At 43.6% G+C, this 20,096-nt stretch overlaps 1 protein-coding gene across 4 annotated transcripts in view; it reads right to left on the bottom strand.

Annotated features, from left to right (window-relative positions):
- The window catches only part of ab (BTB/POZ-zinc finger protein abrupt), a 50,754-nt gene that overhangs the window by 12,921 nt on the left and 17,737 nt on the right, over window positions 1-20,096 (bottom strand). For 3 of the 4 annotated variants that reach the window (XM_036815719.3, XM_036815727.3, XM_036815724.3), the window contains exons 4-7: window positions 13,196-14,016; window positions 12,032-12,665; window positions 11,635-11,925; window positions 11,302-11,500 (exon numbers count right to left, since the gene is read on the bottom strand). In XM_036815719.3, coding sequence (XP_036671614.3) covers window positions 11,302-11,500; window positions 11,635-11,925; window positions 12,032-12,665; window positions 13,196-13,680 — 1,609 coding nt within the window. In that variant the 5' untranslated portion in view covers window positions 13,681-14,016. The remainder of the gene's footprint in view (window positions 1-11,301; window positions 11,501-11,634; window positions 11,926-12,031; window positions 12,666-13,195; window positions 14,017-20,096) is intronic. The other variant, XM_036815732.3, reaches the window with a different exon arrangement.

The following is a 20,096-nucleotide window of genomic DNA, read 5'->3' as shown; positions in this document are numbered from 1 at the left end:
ACTCGAAAGGGGTGGTGAGCGATGTTGGCTCTTGGCAAGCAATTCGCTCCTCACTTCGTCTTTGGCCAAGATTATCTCCTTTACTTTTGGTGGCAAGAACTTTTTGCCCCCCTCCCCCTAGATGCCCCCCCCCCCCCCTCCTCCCTGCTTTTGCCCATTTCCTGGCTTCTTCGTCTTCTTCTTCGTTGTCTGTTCTATTCGATTCGGTTTTTTGGCTCGGTTCTGCATGAAGTATTTTACTCTTTTTCCATACACTCTCCGTCTCACACTTGCACACACACTCGTATTAACTTGGCCCATTGTTTTTCGTTGTCCTTGTTGCCTCATGCAACTAAACACACACGCACACACACACACACACACACATGGATATAAGGGTTGTCTCTGTGTGCGAGTGTGCTATTGATGCGGCTAGTTTGATGTATTACCCCAAAAAACGAAATGTCTGTATCGCTTATGCGGGGTTCTAGAGCCATGGAATGGAATAGAAATGGGCATTTTGGCATTTCGATTTAGTGGCTCACACACACACACACATGTATTTGCGGAGAGACAAACGATGATTACGCCATCGCTTGCTCTCATTCTAACACACACACACCACCTCTCTCTCTATCCCTTTTTTTCGGGGCACTCTGTCTCTCTCATGCGGGCCTTTTTATGGGCATTTTGTATAATACATCATCGACAAACATGTTTGCAAAGTGTGTACGAATATTATATGGGAATCTAACTTGTTGTTGCTTTTTGCGCACGCTTTCGCTCTCGTGTTTTCCTTCTTTCCATGTGTGTGTAAGGGGGGGTTGAAGGTGGGTGGTCCTGGGAGGACTCGGAACAATTGCAAGGACATGTGCGATGGATGCTGACGTTGACGCCAATGGTGTCGGTAATGGAATGGCAATGGGCAATGGGCGAAATGCTTAGGCCTTTCAGGGGTGGCGAAGGGGGGTTTTGGGTTTTCCAAAGGGGGGGCGGTGGACTCCGGCCAGCTGCTGATGGGGTTGGAGCGAAGATGGATGTTCGTATGGGTGGTTGAGGGTCCGAAATGTATTCGCTTTGAATTATTCCAAAATATACAGCAGCCGAGGCAGCGACGCCGGCCGAGGCAGCAAAAAAGTTTGCCCAAAGTTTGTCCCACTGTAAGTGTGTGTGTGTGTGTGAAAATCCGCATGGACTTGCACATGTGAGTGTGTGTGGGATTTCGTCTCGGTTAGTTTGGCGTACAGTTTTGTGAATTTGAATTAAATGTACATAGTTTTAGATTGCGTAATTCATTAGTACAGGCTGCAGCCTGATGCCCAGCCACCCTATCGCTGCCCACCACCCACTATGTGGGGGGTGCACCCCCACCCCCAAAAAGGCGTCAGCACGCACGGCCAAATGATGAACGATGCGGTCGTATGTGGTTAACGTTGCCGGGGATTAGGCGATCGGGTATGGGTTACTTTTTCGATGTCTGCGGGGGAGAAAGGTGGGGGCGTCGGGGATTTACTATGCTGATAGGTGTGTGTGTGTGTGGGCGAGGGGTGGCGGTTCAGATGCTGCTAGCATTCACCGAATAGCTTAAATAGCTCAAGGAGTTCCAGTCATTCCCCGGAAAAAACTTCGGGGATGATGATCTTGGGGTATTTTAATTCCAAATAAAAAGAAATCCTACTCTCCCATTCCGAAATATTTAAAAAAATGTATAGGATTACCTAAAGTCAACTCATTCTTAAGCTTTTTTTCAGTATTGACAGCGGCTAATTTTTTAAAACTATACATATATTAATCAAGTTATTTAAATATATTAAGTTATTTTCTTATATTGAATCAGGTACAATAGATATCTTACTTAAACTAGATATGTATATCTGCATAAAGCCCTCACAGGACTACCCAACTGAAGGGGATTAAAATCAGTCCGTAACCCACACTTGTGTTTTAAGGGTACAATGCTAATCTTTCTTCTGCTGGCTGCGGATCCTTTGCGGTTGCGAGCAGCTGTTGAAAGGACCTCTTCGCATGAAGGAAGAGTCGAGTCAAAGATGAATAGCTTCAGTCAGTGGTCGAACGTTTCCACACCCCCTAGCCCCTAGCCCCACATTTTAATGCCTTTCAACTCGATTCCTCGCCCTCGTCCTTCTCGCCCACTGTACATCCATCTATCCAACCTTCCATCTATCCATCCGTCCTTCCATCGAACACTTGCGCCGCACTATTTACGGTACAATTTATTACTTTATGAGCAGCGAACTACTCACCCACCGCCCCCTGCAGAAACGACCCCCTCCCACGCCCCTGTTTACGGACCAACGATTGTATTTAACTTCTTTCAGGGGCGGGGATCTGGGGGGTAGTTGGTTTAGATGGGTGGTTGGGTGTGAATGAAATGCGATGGTAATGAATGTATGAATTTAGAACGCAACTGAAAACTGGCGAGACAGTCGGTCGAGATAGTTTTTGCGCCCGGCTCTGGCCCCTGCCCACCGCCGCCCATGGCCCCCCGCCCCTTGTAGGACCCCCTTTCTATTCATCATCAGCAGGCGATGCGGTTGGGAGCAGGACAGGAAATGAGTAGAGGAAGTTTTAGTTTCATATTCGCACACGGCTCAGGGTTCAGGGGCGTAGTGGGTGGAGCGGTGGAGGGGTCGATGGGTGGGTGATCGAAAAAGGGGTTTTTGGGTGGTGCTTGTAGATTGGCGGTGCTTGGGCGCTGGCGATGTCGGCACTGCGGTTCGGAGGGGGGTTTAGTGGGAGGGGGTAAATAGGACCCCCTCCCCGCTGGATGGTGGCATGCTGTAGCTCCATCTCTCTCCCTCTCGCTCACTTTGCTATGCGTGGCTGCCTCTGTATGTGTCTGTTGGCCTATCTAAGTGTGCGTGTGTGTGTGTGTGTTAGAAAGTTTGAATTGTATTGAAATTGTATTTTGTTAAAATTCATGTTTGTTATTGCTGTTTTAGTTGTTGTTTGGTTGTCGTTGGCCAACCATTTTGTCGGCCTGTCTAGCGCTCTCTTTCTCTCGCACTCTATGTGTGTGTGTGTGTGTGTGTTTGATTGCGGCACACTGGGCGTATGAGTAATTTCATTTGACTGCCTCTCCCGGCTTTTCGGTTTTTGCGTGTAATTCTCTGACAGAAACCGAGAAACTCTTTTTGTGTTAGATTTTAGTTGGCAATATAAGTAAATAGTGCAAAATGATATAGAATAGGGGTATGGGGATGGGGTTGTGTGGCCGAATCAATAAAAACACTGCACGAAAAAGACATTTTATTCAGATTTGTATCGGTTTGATGGCCAGTTAGCCTGGTATTCCCTTTTTTTTTTTTTGGTGGGGGTACTCACACCGTTTTTCTCCCTTTTTGTTTGGGTCAAATGCTGGACAGTGAAATACATCATCGACACGTTCGCCGGGCGGCATAACGAACCACCACCCCCATCCAAATCCCCTCCCTTAGCCCGGTACCACCACCCCCTCGCCCACTTAGGCGCAGGATTCGATCGCACAAATTGCTCATTGCTGAGGAAATATTTGCAATAAATTTAGTTTATGGCGTCGGCTGTTGGCGCTCGAATGCCCGCCTGACTGACACCCCCTGCGGTCCCTTTCGACCCCCTTTCGACCCGCCGCCCCTTTCTCACCCACACACGCACATTTAACCTCGTTGTAGGTGGTAGGTGGCCCCGCCTGTCAAAGCCTAAATTATACGCCAGCGTGTGAGTGTGTGATATTTGGAAATATTAAAATGCAGAGCTCACCCACCCACGTGTAAGTGGGTACGTGGTGGTTTATTGATGTAATATCCTTCAATTATTACGGATATTTGGCGCATTCCCGCGCAGCTAAATTCTTGTGTATCAAAAGGGGGACGAGGAATGGAAAATGAAACGGGGGGTACCGCACCGCAAAAGAGTTATTTCTGTTCTATGTCCGCCCTTAATTAACTGACCTCCACAGCGTGGCCTGTCAACTAAACCCTCTGACTCTCTGCAACCCCACCACAAACAACCAAATCCCGGCCATTGGGATGTGAAAGACACACACACACACACACACAGAGGGAGATCTGAAGGAAATGAAATGCAAACAAATGCTCCGTCTTGTGCGAGTGTCTGTGTGAAAAGGATATGTAAGTGGAAACCCTCCTTTTCAAGGGGGTGAAGTCCTGGGCAGCAACTACTTTCGCATGTGCGGCAATAATTCATCCATTAAAAGGGATATCAATGCGTCAGAGGCGGAGGATGGAAGGGGGTTCGGTTCGGGAGGAGCAAGCTGAGACCTATCCACAAAAGGCAAGAAGAAGACGGGCGGAAGCGAGGGCGGAGATGCGGTGGCATCGGGGTCAAATGGAAAAAGGCCGATCCGAAGCAAGTTTTCCGTCTTCCGTTTGAAAACCGCACGCACACATGGAAAACCCTCCTTTGCTGCTCCTAAACCTTTCTTAATACACTTGGGAAAAGCATTTATTAAATGAGGAATTCGTTATAAAATGTTTTTTTGAAATTCAATAAATAAAACCATTTTATAACACTGGCTTCAAAACCAAAACATTATGTAAATTATGGTTAAAGTCCTGTTTCCCTAAAAGTTTTCCAAAAATGTGTTCAACTTTTATAAATTTTATACGTTTTCAGTACTATCAAAAGAAAACAACCATTTAAATAAATATTGTTTACCTTTAATCAAAATAATTTTCTCTTTTTGGCAATATTACCTTGCAATCTGGAACCACTAGTTATACAAACTTGTTTTCCAGAACGTCGTTAATACTTTTAGTGTAGCTATCAATAGAGGCTGCAAACGGAATCCGAAGCTCCGAGTGATAAGCGAAAATGCCGACAGATTGCAGGCGCCGAACGAAGTGGAGCCGAAGGACCCAAGGAGGCCAAAAGGACTTCAAATGGACTCGGCTGTGGGACTCAACTCGAGACTCGCACACATCCATATGGATTTATGTAAATTCTATGCCCAAAAATGACCTTTTTGCCAAGGTGGTTTTCGGGTGCGGGGCAAAAGAGCTCTGTCTTTGACTTTTGTAATATTTTCGTTGGAAATAAATTCGCATTTGAAACGGACTCGAACTCGCACTCGCACTCGGATTTGGTTTCGGATTCGGATTCTGTAAACGAAATCCTTAAGCATACAGAAACGGACGGGTGTGTGGGCAGATGGATGCTTTGTTGCTACATACGACCACTTGAATTTAAAATACAACGTGGCAAAAAGGGCCGCTCTCAACCCTTGGATCCTTGGTTTTGGGAACCCGAAATTCAACCCTGCCCAAAAACGAAATAGTTTTGAGCAAAACTTTTGCATTTGGCCCCCGTACTTGTGTCTGTGTGAGTTAAGCTCAAGTAGAGCAGCGGCCAGAAGAAGCAGAGGGAATTTTGTTTAAATTTAATGTATTTCCTATGGCAAACACTTGTCCACTCCCACCCACCGATTTTGCAGCCCCAGAGAGAGATGGATAGAGCTATTCCTGTTCCTACATACATAATAATAATGGTTTTTCATTTCCATTTTTCGCATCTATTTGAAAACTGTTTGTGTGCGTGTGTGTGTGTAAGTGTGCGTGCAAAACAATTTCATTTGAAGTTTAAGCAGAAAATTAGAATTTTCAAGTGTTGCAATGGGTTTTTCAGCACCGGGAGGACCACCCCCCATATATGGTATACTCGTATGTGGAAACCTGTCCGCTGTCCGTTGCTGGGTTTCTGGTTTTGGTTTTTCCTTCGAGAGGCGGCGAGTGTGTGTGCGTGTGTGTGTGGGGCGCACAATGACATAATCCCTCATCTACATAAACATTAGAGCGGGAATTTAACTCGAAAGTTTTTAGTTTCGGTTTCGTTTTCGGTCCATCCCCCAATTCCACCGGCCTGTCCCGTCCGAGGGACCCAAAGTGTCTCCGGTTCTGGCACTTTTGCCACTTTCCTGCCCAGCTTTCGACCCGCTCCTGTCGTCATACGTATATTCTACTAGAATAGGCCAGGGGATATCCAAGTTATATACTCAGACGCCCACCCGTCCATTCACCAACACTCACTTGAGTGTGACGTGCAGCAGATGGAGTTTTTGAAATTAATTTGATAACATTTTTGTTTTGTTTAGTTTCCGAAGCCGGGCGTGGCATTGGGCTAAAAATATGTATAAAGCCATCAAAGCATATATATTTGAGAATTATCTGCAACAATTTCAGAGGTCCAGTGAGTGAAGTAAAGCTGCCTAAAAGTGAATTATTTTGTAGGACTTTGCAGCGCATCATTTGTTGGATTTCAAATGGAGTTTTAAATGCTGGACCGTTAAGGGATTTTAACAATATTAGGCCATTTAACTAGCCTTTTGAGGGTTTGGGCAAGCGGATTACTGAATCCTAAACTCAAATCGTTTTGAGTAATATAGTGGTAGTAACTAGCCCAAGGCCTTGATATGAAATTATGGTTCTTATTTAATTAAGATAAAATTGGGGATCAGTTATAATAAACAAAAATATACTTTAAATTTTGTATAATAAATGTTATCTTTACTATATTTCAATTTGTACCCATTGAAAATTAAATATCAATATACCAAATGTATTTTATAACAAACTACTTTTAATATGGGACAAATATGTGGTCTAGAAAATCTCCAGACCATTTTTTTCCATTATACAATAAAATTAAATGGATTTCCTTCTCTTAAGTACCGTTTCATGAGCGGGGATCGTCAACCTTTTGCCACATCTCCCGTCGAACAACTTTGGGATGACATAACAATGTCCTGGACAAGGATACATTGAACGATTGAAGCTGGACCAAGACACAAAGATACGGATACATGCGACAGACGCACGCACTGCAAATGTATTTCCAATCATTTTACTCATTATCCGGGCAAAAGTTTTGCGGCCCCCATGTGTATGTGTAAGTATGTGGCTCTACTTGAGCATTTTCATGTCCTTGGCTCATTTGCAGCAGCTGGAGGGGGAGTGGGAGGGGGAGTGGATGTAGGTGAAGGTGGGCTAAAACAGTGGGTGGTGTGGGCTGCCTCGTAAGCAAAGCTGGCCACACTAGGCGCGGTACAAAACAGGACCCCGCAGATACGGCAACTAAAGTATGTACGAAGTGTGCGGCGTGTTGGCGTTAATGGTTCTTGATGAAATGAAATAATGGGTGCGTTTATTCACGTAATGTATTTGTATTTGTTACAGCTACAACATCCATGGCACCACACATATTTACAATAATAACACAGCTCGTAAACTGAATAACCGAATGGAATGATTGAATGCCGGGTGGAATGAAAGCGGCGCCCAGGCGACGCCGACAAAGGGCAGCGGTGGCTAACAAAACGCTTTTCGTTAGTTTTCATTATTTTCCGCATTTAAGCGTATTTATTCCGTTGTTAATCGAATTTATTAAATGCAAACACGCCAACAAATGCTAGCCAGGACTTGTATACACAGTAGACTATGATGGGGAGTAAGGGACTCGAACACGCACCTTTCGTATAGACCACATCCCCACATTCTGAGCCAAACTGGGTGCGTTTTGTTTGGCCTGAGAAATAATGTTTCTCGCATGCTTATTGCCTTGGCTGCCGGCTGCTAATTTTACGCATTTCACGCAGTTCTTCAGGGGAAAAGGGGAAATGGGGGTAGTCAAGACCCTGGGAGCGTACGTCATTAAATGTCTCTATCGCCGGGTCTTACACCCAAAACCAAGACAGACACACACACCCTCGTAAATTGTACCTGGCGCAGATTCTAATCCTTCGCTTGGCATACATTTTGAGTCAGCAGATTTACCACTAAAATATAATTAAGGCAAGCGATGCACTCGATCGATCTGTTAAACTTTAGTACCTGTAATTGTCTGAAGTACAATAAGTCCTTTAAAGAAGCTACTAATTTCCGAATGTATTTTACATATTTTAAAAATAATAAGTTATTGAAGTACCCCTGACAAGGTAAAGTTATTTATCTACAACAAAACCTCTCCACAATATATCCTTGGTAATCTTAGCAACTATGACACATGCAGACGGGCGATTTAATCATCTAGACCATGGTAAATGTATTCCAAACTGTACATTTTTTCGCCCATCTTGGCGCTGCAGCCCAAGGAAGTGACATAAGATGGTGGAGCACAGAATGCATTTGTGAGCAGCTGGCAAATAGAACCCAACCGAAGCAAATCGAAAGAAACTTTGCGCATTAGCTTCCAAATGGCAAATGCCCAGCGGAGGACAGACAGCGCCAGTTGGTCCGGCCAAGTTGGGTGCTCCGCCCTCGCCACGCCCCCGGGCTGCCCCTCGACTTCCGGAAACTTTTGCATTCGGTCTGGCCAAGAAATGAGCAACTGGCCTCATATGTCAATGATTTCTTTCTATTTCACTTTGTTTGCCTGCATTTCTTCGCCCACGCCGCCGGCGCCAAATGCAGTATTCGCACCTACTGCCAGGAACCCTTTTTTCCTTGGGATTCCCACTCTTTTTCCAGATTTAGCTGATTTGAAGTAAGCCATCGCAGCCTCCCTTTGTCCTGTCACACACACACACCACCTCCCCTTTGCTGTTATTATTTTGGCTGCCATTTATTTGCTGTCAATGTTTGGGCCACCTCCGGCCACCAGCCACCCAACCACCCACTGAACCACCACCCACTGCCCTCCGCCCACCTGACGAGGCCGCAGCCGCCGGCCTGGCTGTCCGCTTCCTTTTTTGTCTCCCCGATATCATTTTCATTTTAAAATGTCCTCGGCAACGACAGCGAAGACGCCTCCTAGCAAGAGTCCAGATTTTCTATGTCCTGCTTTCCTTTCTACAGTTTTTTAAGTACACAGTGGGAAAACTATAATATCATGCTTCAATTTGAAGTTTAAATATTTTAGATAGTATTGAAAGTTGTTCATATAAGTATGAGAATTTCTAGAATATTTCTTATTTTAAAATTCCTCGCTGCCTTGTTTTATTAAGAAATCCGTTTATTTTACCTTTTGTATATGGCACTTTGGTACTTCCCAACTAATATATCACCAATTTCCCCGAGTGCATGTCCTCCCATGCTATTCTAGTCCTTTTTGTGCCTGCTCCTCGAAGACAATTTCGGGCTAGGTCCTGGTTTTGGCCCGGCCGGGGCCACTTTATAAATGTTTCTGCAATGGATTTTTGCAAAGTAAACTTTTTCCTCCTTTTCTCGTTCGTCTTTTGTAGTTTTTGGGCCCGCATCTGATTGCGAGTGTGTGACATTTGTGGGGGCGGAGTGGGGTCCGAGTAAATATATTAAAATGCAAACCCAACTCATATTACTGGGGGCGGGATCGGGATAGGGGACAGGACTTAGCTCTCAAGTCCTTGCGCACACATGTGCGCAATTTCCAAGTCCGTTTTCGGCCATTGCCAATGCCCACCAAATAAATCGAATGCACAAAAAAGCAATAAAACGAAATAAAATCTAAATATGTATGGTCTCGAGTGTCGCCCTTTTTTTGGTTCGGTAAAATAGGGGCGGGGCGGGTCGGTGAAAATGTGGGCGGACATGGAACGAAAAACAGAAGGCAGGAAAAAAAAAACTTATCATTTTTATCATTGCGCAAAAGTTTATCCTTTTTGCTCGGGCCGTTAATATTTTCGATTCGGATTTCCAAATGGCCAAAAGTCCCGGGACCGCCCCTTTGCCGTTGTTACTGCTCGGAATTTCAAATGACTTTGGCTCGTTCCGAAGCTTATTGAATGTTTATGCTTTATTAAATTTGATTTCTCTTCTCTGCGCAGCCATCTTCTTCAGCCTTTCAGCCCGGTGTCTCACTAAACTGACCAAGTGCCGGCCAACATTTGTTGCAATGATCTATGTGCCCTGAATATTAAACGACACTCGGGGCTTATCGTCGGTCCACGAATCGGTCGAAGGATGGAACTCGGTCTGGGTCTCAAGACGGGGCTATTATCATTTTAATGCGCGTTAAATGCGACATTTGCGACATCGGACAAAGTGCGTGTCATGTGCTTAAGAACACAAACAACCCAAAAGGAGGCGGGAATAAGGATCTGGTCGAATCATATTTGTAAAGCTTTTATCTACACTGAGAATAAGGGGTCCTATTGATGAGACTGTGGGTTTTCTAAAGTAAATACATCCTAACGAAAGAGAACAAATTCTGTTTTTAGAATATAAAAATGTATTTTGAAACATAGTCCTAAGACCGCCTTTCTTCCAGTGCACCTTATCTCCACATCCTTCCGTTCCACAATCGAATGGTAATCATAATCACAATAACCGTAATAGCAATAGCCGTAGTTATGTCGATAGCAATAGTGTTTGGTAATGGCAATAATCATTTTTTGTCGTCCGTTATGTAGAACATTTGCACATACGTGAATGGCCGGACATTACGTACCCCAAACCGAATGTGTTTATAATCACACGCCGAATGTTCCGGCCAACAGTTACATATCCCTGGCCTAATGCGACACGTGCTTCGCGCATATTTCTTGGCCCTCAGGACGGGATTGGGAATGGTATTTGAGTGGGATCTGGTAGAGGTTCTTGTCCTGGACCAGCGACAGTTGGTTATGGGCCTAATGATTGGGTTGGTCAGCTCGTTACGATCGAACATTGGGAAAATTAAGCTTGTTTATTATTGGAATAAGATATGGGGCTATAGAAATGGTTCATTTGTGAGTTTCACTGCTTAAATGCTAAGCTAAAACTACTTAAGATGATTTTTATAATAGTTTTACACATGAATGTTGAATGCAATAGATATGCAATAAACCGATAAGTACTCGAGAAGAATTTTGTTTTTCTTATGTAGCCAATTATTTTTATACATTTATGATGCATTTATCGGCTTATCCTTTGATAGTTAGTACATCCTAATATGTTTTAAAAACTATGCAAATCATATTCAAAATATCGGCTTTCTTTTTGTTTTTTCACAAATAATACAGAACAGGCAAGTATTCGATTAATCGATAACGTCTCTTAAAATTTGTTTTCAAATCGTTTTTGTTTCTTATTTATAACCTCTTTTATCGGTCTTAAGAGTCTTAAATATATCAGATATTTCTTTTATGCCAATTAGTTGCTGTTTTGGATACGTGTCCTCCCTAATTGTTTATCGATAAATCGACAGTTAGTTACTATGTATGCAAAACATGTCTGGCAAAATGCAAATCATATGTGTAATTTGTTTTTTTTTAAACACTCTTGTTCCAATCGATTTGTAAATCATACACAAGGGGCAAATATTCAATTTGGTTTCGTATAATAAAGTGTAAACGAAGGGCAAGCTCGTTATCGATATATAATGAGAGATATAGACATGGAAAGCTCGACTTACCGAAGTCACTGTTGATGCCGGAGGGTCCTGGCAGAAGGCCGGGAATGCCCTGGAGGCCGAGGAATGCATTGGGGAACGAGTGCGAGCGCTGATTGTCGATGCCGTCGAGGGTTCCATCGTGCTGTCCATCGCCCCGATCAGAGGGCTCCGTATCACTGCTGTTCGAATCCTCACCCGCGCTCTGGCCAAGATCGTGTTTCTGTAAAAAGAAATTATCAGAATTTTAGACAATACGAAACAGGTCAAATATCAAGATCTCAAGATCTCATTTCCCCATATTATAATCGGGTATTTAATAAGAAATATGGAAGATATACTTTGAAGTAAACCCACCTGATTGGCCTGCTGTCCGTTGCTGTTTTCCAGAGCCTGTCCCAGTAGCGATTCCCTCAATTCCAAATTGCGCTCCCGATCCTTGGAAGTATCTCGACCGCTCCTGTTCCTGGTGAGGGGATGCTGTCCGGCTACGGGGAACTCGCGGTCCAGAAGCAATCGCTCCGGACTGATGCCGTGCTGGGCCCGGAACAAATCGGCACTCTTGATGCGTTTCTGAGGGGGCGGCGTCAGGTGGCTCTTCCGGCTGCCCTCCATCTCACCCATGTCCCAGTGATTGCTGCTGCTGGCCTAGAGTTCGGAGAAATATAAGGAATTGATATACCACTAGTTAGTAAGAGTCTGGATTGGGACAACCAAGTCGAGTGCTAGCATTTCTTGGAACTGCACACTTTACTTTGCTGGGATTGGGTTTGGGGTTCGGGGTTCTTACGGGCGACGCTGCCGACGATGCCTTCAGCTCCTGGATGGCGGGCGTACCGCTCGAGCCGCCGCTCTGTCCGCTGGCACTGCTGCTGCTGGCCGTTGCTGCCGCTGCTGCTGCCACTGCGGCGGTGAGCGAGGCAGCCGCTGCTGCCGCAGCCGCTGCACTCGAGGCGGTAACCGATGGCGGTACCGGCGGCGCACTGAACGGTGAATTCAGGCTGCTGTTCAGGGATCCGCTGATGTTGTTGCTGCTGCTGTTGTTGCTGCTGCTGCTGCTGTGGTTGTTGCTGTTGCTGCTGTTCCCATTGTTGTTGCTTGCGGCACTTGCTTGAGTGGGCGGCAAGTAACTGCTAATCTTGTTGTGATTACTGCTCTCGGCTATGTTGTTGTTGTTATTGTTGTTGCTCAGGCTGTTGCTGCTGTTGTTGTTGTTATTGCTGCTGCTGTTGCTGCTGTTGTTGTGGCTCAAGGCGGCGGACAAAGCCTTGGAGTAGGGATAACCACCATTGACATCCGCCAAGCCACGAATCTGCAGCAGGTGCGCGGTCTTCAGGAAGTCGGGCAACTGTTCGTGGCTCACATTTACCTCACCGTTGTACATAAAGCTGAAGAGGTTAACAAGTTAAATAACAAATTAAATAAAAGTTACATTTTTGCCTTAAATGTTGTGCGACATCTTTAAAAATACCACTAACTTTTATATTTTATTTGCATATTTGAGTAAGCGTTTGAGAAAGTTAGCCTGATTTCAAAGTTTTTCGGAAACTGAATTTATCCAGTAAATAACCTGTAGTTAACGGTAATAAGTTGTGCCCCATCTAAAACATCTGTTCTAAAACATCTTTGAAAAAACAAACTAATAATTCTTAAATTATGCTTATTTCTTTCTTAAGTTTGTACTGTGCAATATGTCAAAGAAAGTTAACATTTAACCAGAGGACAACCTTTAGTTAAAAAAGATTTACCGAAACAGCAATTTAACATGTCATTTTAAAATCTAGACTAAGTAATGAATTGGATTTTAATCAAATGTGATACTGACACTAATGAAAACTGATGGGGTCGCACATAATATAGACCCTTTCTTATAGGAAGCCCAATATTTTTAGGGCGTATTCTATGTAAGCAAACTCACCTCAGCAGATTCTCGACATCGTCGCAGCGCACGTCGCGCAGGATGACGATCGGGTGCTCGCAGGGATTGGCCTTGAGCAGCCGGCGGAAGTAGGGGCTGCAGGCGCTCAGGACGACCTTGTGGGCGGTGAAGGAGCGCTCGTCGCAGGCCAGCGTCACGTCCACGAAGTCCTCCTCGTCCCGCAGGTGCCGGAAGGAGCTGAGGATCGAGCTCTGGAAGTCGTTCCACTTGAGGGCGTAGTGCTGCTGCTGCTGCTGCTGCTGCGAGTGCTGCTGCTGATGTGACAGGTTCAGGGAGGGCGGGGGCGTGGCCGGCGAGAGGGCGGAGCCGGTGGCGGCCATCGAGAGCGAGGAGAGGGAGGAGAGGGCGTGGGCGGCTGCGGCGGCGGATACGGAAACGGAGGAGGTCGCCGGCGGCGGGGGTTCCATTTTGACCACGCCCGCGTTGTTGTTCTCCGCCGTCTGCAGCTGTGTGGATTCGGTCATTTAAGTGGACCTCGTCTAGCCGGGATGGGATCTGATGGGTTGGTTGGATTTGTTGGATTTGTTGGTTGCCTGGCTGTCTTAATGGACCCGGTTGCTTCTTCTTTTGTGGCTAATTCCCCGGCTATTGTCGCACAAATGCTTCCCTTTTTATTGGGCGCCTTTGTTGAGTGTGTTGCTCCTTTTTTTTTTTGTTTGTGGGGGCCTGGCAAATATTTGCACTGCCCGTCCGTGTGTGGATTTTCCGGCTTCTCTGCTAATTCGGCGGCAGCCTCGCGCGGCCTTTGTCCATTTTCACCGGACTGTGTTTGCCGCGGCGCCCATGGACGGAGCTATTTGCTGGAAGGCAAAAGAGAAACAGAAATTAAGTTCAGTCTTCGCATGGCTCAAATCCAAATACAATTGCTCGGGCAGGTGGGCCAATCATTAAATATTATTACCAATTATTCATACATAAGCAGCGGGACCGGGACGCGGACTGCCGCTGGATCCGCGGTTGGTCTAATGAAACCATTAATTACCCGAGCGGACCCGCCGAACCTCCACCAGACCACCGAACCACCGAACCATCGCGAGCGGGCCACTTGTCGGGGGCATTAGACGCAAATCAATTTAATTTAACCGTTTACAAGCCACAAAACAATGGAGCTGAAGTTCCCCGCCACTCCATAGATCTTTGTCTTACACTTGGGAAAAATAATACTCATTGTATATACAATTGACCTGATTTTTAAGACATAGCATAGGATATTTAACGTATCTTTTATTAAGATGAAAAGGTATTAAAGAACAGGTGCGATTGTATTCTATAAATTCTAATAAATATAATATAATATATATAATATCAATAAACGAAATAACCTTTTTTTAAGTTCCCTAAACATTACAGTGATTCTTCAAGTGCACCGTTCAAATAATTGTACAAGATCATTAGAGGAGTTAACCAACAACAATCCATCCATCTTCGGTGTGCTGCCGCTCTCCCCTCGCTTTAAGGCAGAAAACCAACCTGATCGATGTACCGCCATCAAAATATTTATAAACGCATACATCTCGAGGTTTCGAGGGTTCAGCGTGTCGCTGGTCTTGGATTACGATCGCTATGAAGACTCGGATTACACCTATGCGATCGAATATTATGGGAGGCGGAACTTCCCAGTCCCTGTTCCTACTACCTTCGAATCTTACAAATTCTTCGCTTGCAATTGGCGCCTGCAGTTGCAGGTTGGTAATTTTTCATGGTACATGTGGAATTCCGCTTGAAAATCATGTTCACAATTTCCATGGGTACTCATTCACTTACTCACTCCTTGCCGCACTGACTCACGTCGTCGGTTGATTAATGATGGGGCATTTTAAACTCGATTATGGCCATCACTTTTGGCCGTGACTAAGACAATCGAAGGAGGCTGGCCAGCAATGCAGCCAATTCGTTTGAAACCAGTGAAACACTTGGTAAGGCTTAATTGTGCAATGAGTGAACGGCAAGTTGAATAATTAAAGTAGTTGGGTAGTACGCAACAGAGCCTTAATTTGTACTAGTCATTTATTATATTAATTGCAATAAATGCACTGAATATTTTATTAGTGCCAGACAAGTAAACCTGTTTCGGGAAAGTCTTGAGAGTTCAGAACCCGAACCAATACTATGGTTTTATAGAGAGGGTCGTCGGCTGACACCCCCAAATCCATAACCCTCTGCGTTCGCTGAGCTGCGTGCATTTGTTTGCGCTAATTTATGAAGTAACCCAAAACAATTTCATCATAACACATTTGCTGGCAATTATTTCGTTTATTGAACAAACATTCGCTGCGCCTCGCACATCGCATAAATTCGGGGCTTCGGCGGGGGCAACTGCCATACAATACAATAACTAACCCGGCCAAGACACAACAAAATAAAACAACAGATAGTTTCCGGCTTGGTAACCGAAAAATATGTAAATGAATGGGCAATGGGGGAAAAAAGGCGGCAACAAATACGCTTTTCACATGTAATCAGCGGATGTCTGTGTGTGTAAAGGACGCAATTGCATTCAGCATGCATGCCACACTTCAAATGCTCAACTTTCAAATGGCAGAGTGCAGTGGCAACTGCCTAAAAACAAAACATTTCAGAATTTTGCGTTAAACAAAACACAGTACGTTTTGGCAGCCAAAAAAGGCCAAAAGCCTTTTGTTTCTGTGTGTGTGTGTAATTGAAAGGAATATTCGCAGAGGGCGTGTGGAAAGGACCTCGGCATGTCCTGGGGGCTGGAGTTGAGCGTAACATAATAACAAATAAATGTAAATGATAATGGTAAATAAAAAACGAATTACTAAACAACACACAATCATCTGCAAATACACAGATATCTAGGCATATGTATGTGCACACACCCATCAGGGTATATACATAACGATCCACATACTATAGTATCTATAGATACATATATGGCTGTGCAAACACGCGTATGAAAAAGGGTTGGGGGTCGTATCTAGAACTGCGGAAATGCCAGCAACAACTGCTGTTGGCCATGGGCACAATCAAATTTGTACTAACTATTTGAACACCCCGAAAACTTTTGCCCCGAAGGGTATATCGAATTGGCAGAATATTTTGCAACGAGCTCAATAAAGTAAAATAATTATTTTTGAAAAGTTATTCGAGATGTGCTTTTTACCTCAAGCGTATAAATATAAAATGAACAATCAATCGATTTTGATTTTGGAAAATGTAAAATAAATATACTACATGTGATAGCCTTCCCAAAATTTACTGGGTATGCTAGCTTCTAATAACTTTTATCTCTCTTCGTCACTTGTTATTTTTGGTAAATTGATACTAGGCCTTGGCAAGTGAACTAAGTTCCTTGGTAAATATTTTACCCCATCCGTCACGCGCCTTCAACCCCCTTTTCTTCTGACATCCATCCTTTATAACTAGGATTCAAGGAAGGGAGGCGCGTTATGATGATGATTGTTATTTTTACGATTTGCATTTGAGCTGTCAGTGGGAGAATCATTGAATGTACACAAAGTCCGAGGTACAAGTAGCTCCTTTGTGTGTGTGTGTCGGTTTTTCTTGATTCCCTCATTATTTTTACAGTTATGATTATATCGTTTATGACTTCATATTGTAGGGCGTTCGTCCTTGTAAGGGGAAAGTGATGGGGAAGCCATAAACAAAATTCACGCATGAATATAAAATCAGGAAATTGACTCAAATTGGATCAGGATGGGGACCATTTTGTCAAGTTATGTAGTTCGTAAATTAAAGCTAGAAATTGTTTTCAAAATGTGGATGTAGGTTTTTTAGTTAAATTACGATTATATTTTAAATACGAATTCTCGTAGGACCCTGCATGATTAGTTTTCATAAAAAATGTCGATTATATTTTGGCGAAAAATGTCAAATCGAATTATATGCGGTGTGAACAATGCAATTTTGGTACGGCCTCTCCAATTCTGCCGCATTATTCCTTTTTTCGGGAGGAGCGAAGGAGAGGACCTAACTCAATGCAAGCAAATTAGTTAAAAACCAATTAAAATCGCTCATCCGCCACGTTGACCGAACCGACGCCACGCGATGATTGCGGGGGAGGATGCCAAACCATACACATGTACTATCTGTACATAGGGAAATGTATGTACTCGCGGCTGTGTGTGTAGTCTACACACGATTCGGGACGAAATATTCTAAAAATCCAAATTAGAATGTCAATAAAATGCCATTTTTAATGAAATAATTAATTAGATTTTGCACATCAACAATCTAACACGCATTTGCGGACCAAACACCCAAACGTATGTATCTGTGTATCTACGTTTTCTATGCGAATAAAACCATTTTTAGAGTTGGGACGTGAATTCGTGTGAAATTCACATGGGAACTTGTTCAATAAATGGTGCGAAAAGAGCAAACTTTTTTAAAATGGACTGAAAGATTATCTGAGACAGACGGGAATTAAACTAAATCTCTTTGGTCTTATATTACCAACCTAATTATTAAAAATAATTTCCATCATAATTGGAAATATAATACTGTTGAAAAATAATACTGATGATTTCTACCTATATTTCGCATTTCAACTCTGATTTATTTGTTTTTATTTTCCTGCAGATTTTTGGCAAAAACTTCACTCACGCTCACATATCAAAAACAGATGTATAAATTAACATACAGGCCAACACAAACGTTATAGTTGAATTTAGTTGTTGGACACCATTTTGTTTAGAATTTGGGATTCGACTGACCTCCCACAGTGGCTTTTTCTAAATTTGCATGCGTTTCTATCTCCATTTTCCTTATTATTCATCATGGCATCCCATTCTGTTGTGTTTTTCTGCTGGCAGCAGCGCGATTTGTTCGATTTCCAATTATTTAAATGGTTTTATTTTCGTTCGCCTCACATACACTCATTTGCATTTCTGGATCCCCAATGCCCAATCCTCATCGCCCCCACAATATCATCGCCCCCGAGTTGGACACGCATCAAAGTGGCACTCAATGGCAGGAAAAAACTAAAAGCGATAAGAGAACTGGGATGGAACTCGCAGCGACTTTTCCTAATTGCCTCGGAGACTTTAAATTGAGACATGAAATTGAATAATTCAAAATAATTAGCAGGCCAGAAGACAGCCTCAGTCGCAGTCTCATTCCCATTCTCAGTCGCAGTCTGGTCGCGTAATTGCATTAATGATTTTGACAAATGACCGTCGCCAAAGTCGCCTTTGACTTTGACGTCGACTTGATGCAGATGGGAGGCCAAACTATATCAGGGAAAGGACTGGGTGACGAGGCCCAGCAGACTTCATTACATTAAACGTAAAAATCAATCAAGGTGAGAGCGGTAGATTCAAGTCGCAGTGTCCTACACTTCAATATCTGTTTTTTCTACACGGAACCGAATAAAATACTTATAAAAGATACATATCTTAAATCAAGGTATTCGTTATACCCTTACTATCCTCTTTTACATTTGCTATGTATTTTGTACTACTTTTTAATTCGAAAATCCCTTGACATTTCCTAAAACTGGTTTTAGCTAGCTTTTATTTCTCAGTGCACGGCTTAGACAAATCTGCGATCCATTTCATGGATAGACATTGAGGGGCAGTCGAAGCCAGCTGCTAATTAAACTAATTGAGTAATTTCAGAAATTCAGAAATTAAATGAGCAAATAAAAGTTTCCAAAGACAGAGACATAAAAAAACCAAAGCCAAATTTTGAAGCGCAATAATCGCGAGCGCAATCGCAACTTAAACCTGAAATGGCCTCTAAAATGGATTCGTAAGGGGCGAGATCTCGCATCCGTCAGATGCGTGAGTCCATTACTCATGGATCGCACTTGGGAGATATGGGAGCGGACTGCAATGCGTTTTTATTGGCACCCACTATTCCACTATCCCACCATACCGACCATATCCACTGTGAGCAACCTGTCCTAATTAATTTCCAGCTTTACCGAAATGGCCATCTTAATGGGGCGAGTCCACTAGCCGATAGCCATCTCAATGGGCCGCAATTAGCCCGGGGCTGTTATTGTTGCTGCTAGTTACTATTTGCTATTTGGTAGTTTCGCATGGCCAAGAAATGTGTGGTCAAAATTTATGCAAATGCCGATTCGGAGATGCCGTCACTCCACCGAGTTTTTAACTTTCTTTTGAGCCACAGAAAATACACATAAAGATAGTTAAGTAGATACATGGCCAGATATAAGGCTCGTATATACACAAAATGTCAATGAACTGTCGTCTACAATAAAAATGGTTAATATTAAAAAAGAACTTAAAAACCGAAGCGTGAAAGAAGAGGAAATTGAAGATGCAGAGACAGAAATTGATCTGTTCGGCCAACGATTGGAAGAAAGAGTGAAGAAACAAACTAAATGTGGTATTTCAAATTTACATAAACTGGCCATAAATTAAATTAGCCAAAGCCGGGGCAAAGTATCCGCCAGATACGAGATGCAGGCCAACAAGCGACCCAGCATCATCATTATTCGAATACAATTAACACAAAGAGAAAGCAACTACGACAGCAGCAGCAACAATGGCCGTAAGAATGAATACGTATCGTTCAGATACACCACATACTGGCATTAATTTTCCCTCTGGTATGCCCGCCGTCGACTTTCGGACATTTGGTATTGAAAAGCCATAAAAAGCCGAAAAAACAAGTTGAATCCAAAGCAAAAGAAGTAGGAGAGATCACAGCCAGTGGATCGCTCGTCTCCAGACACAGATACAAATGTATCTCGGCCTGTAAGTGTGCGTCGTATCTACATCTTATAACATTTAATTCATTGTTCACTATTTGGGTTTATCGGCATTATGTATTATGTATTCCATTTTGTAGTTTTCGTTTTCTGACGTTGTTTTTTGTTTGTTTGTTTTTTGTTTTTTCGCTCTCGGCCGATTCGATCTCGCGTTGTAAA

This window comes from Drosophila suzukii, chromosome 2L, assembly GCF_043229965.1.
Source record: "Drosophila suzukii chromosome 2L, CBGP_Dsuzu_IsoJpt1.0, whole genome shotgun sequence".
Taxonomy (NCBI): domain Eukaryota; kingdom Metazoa; phylum Arthropoda; class Insecta; order Diptera; family Drosophilidae; genus Drosophila; species Drosophila suzukii.
Note: the sequence above shows the minus strand (reverse complement) of the source record. Positions and strands in the feature narration are given on the sequence as shown.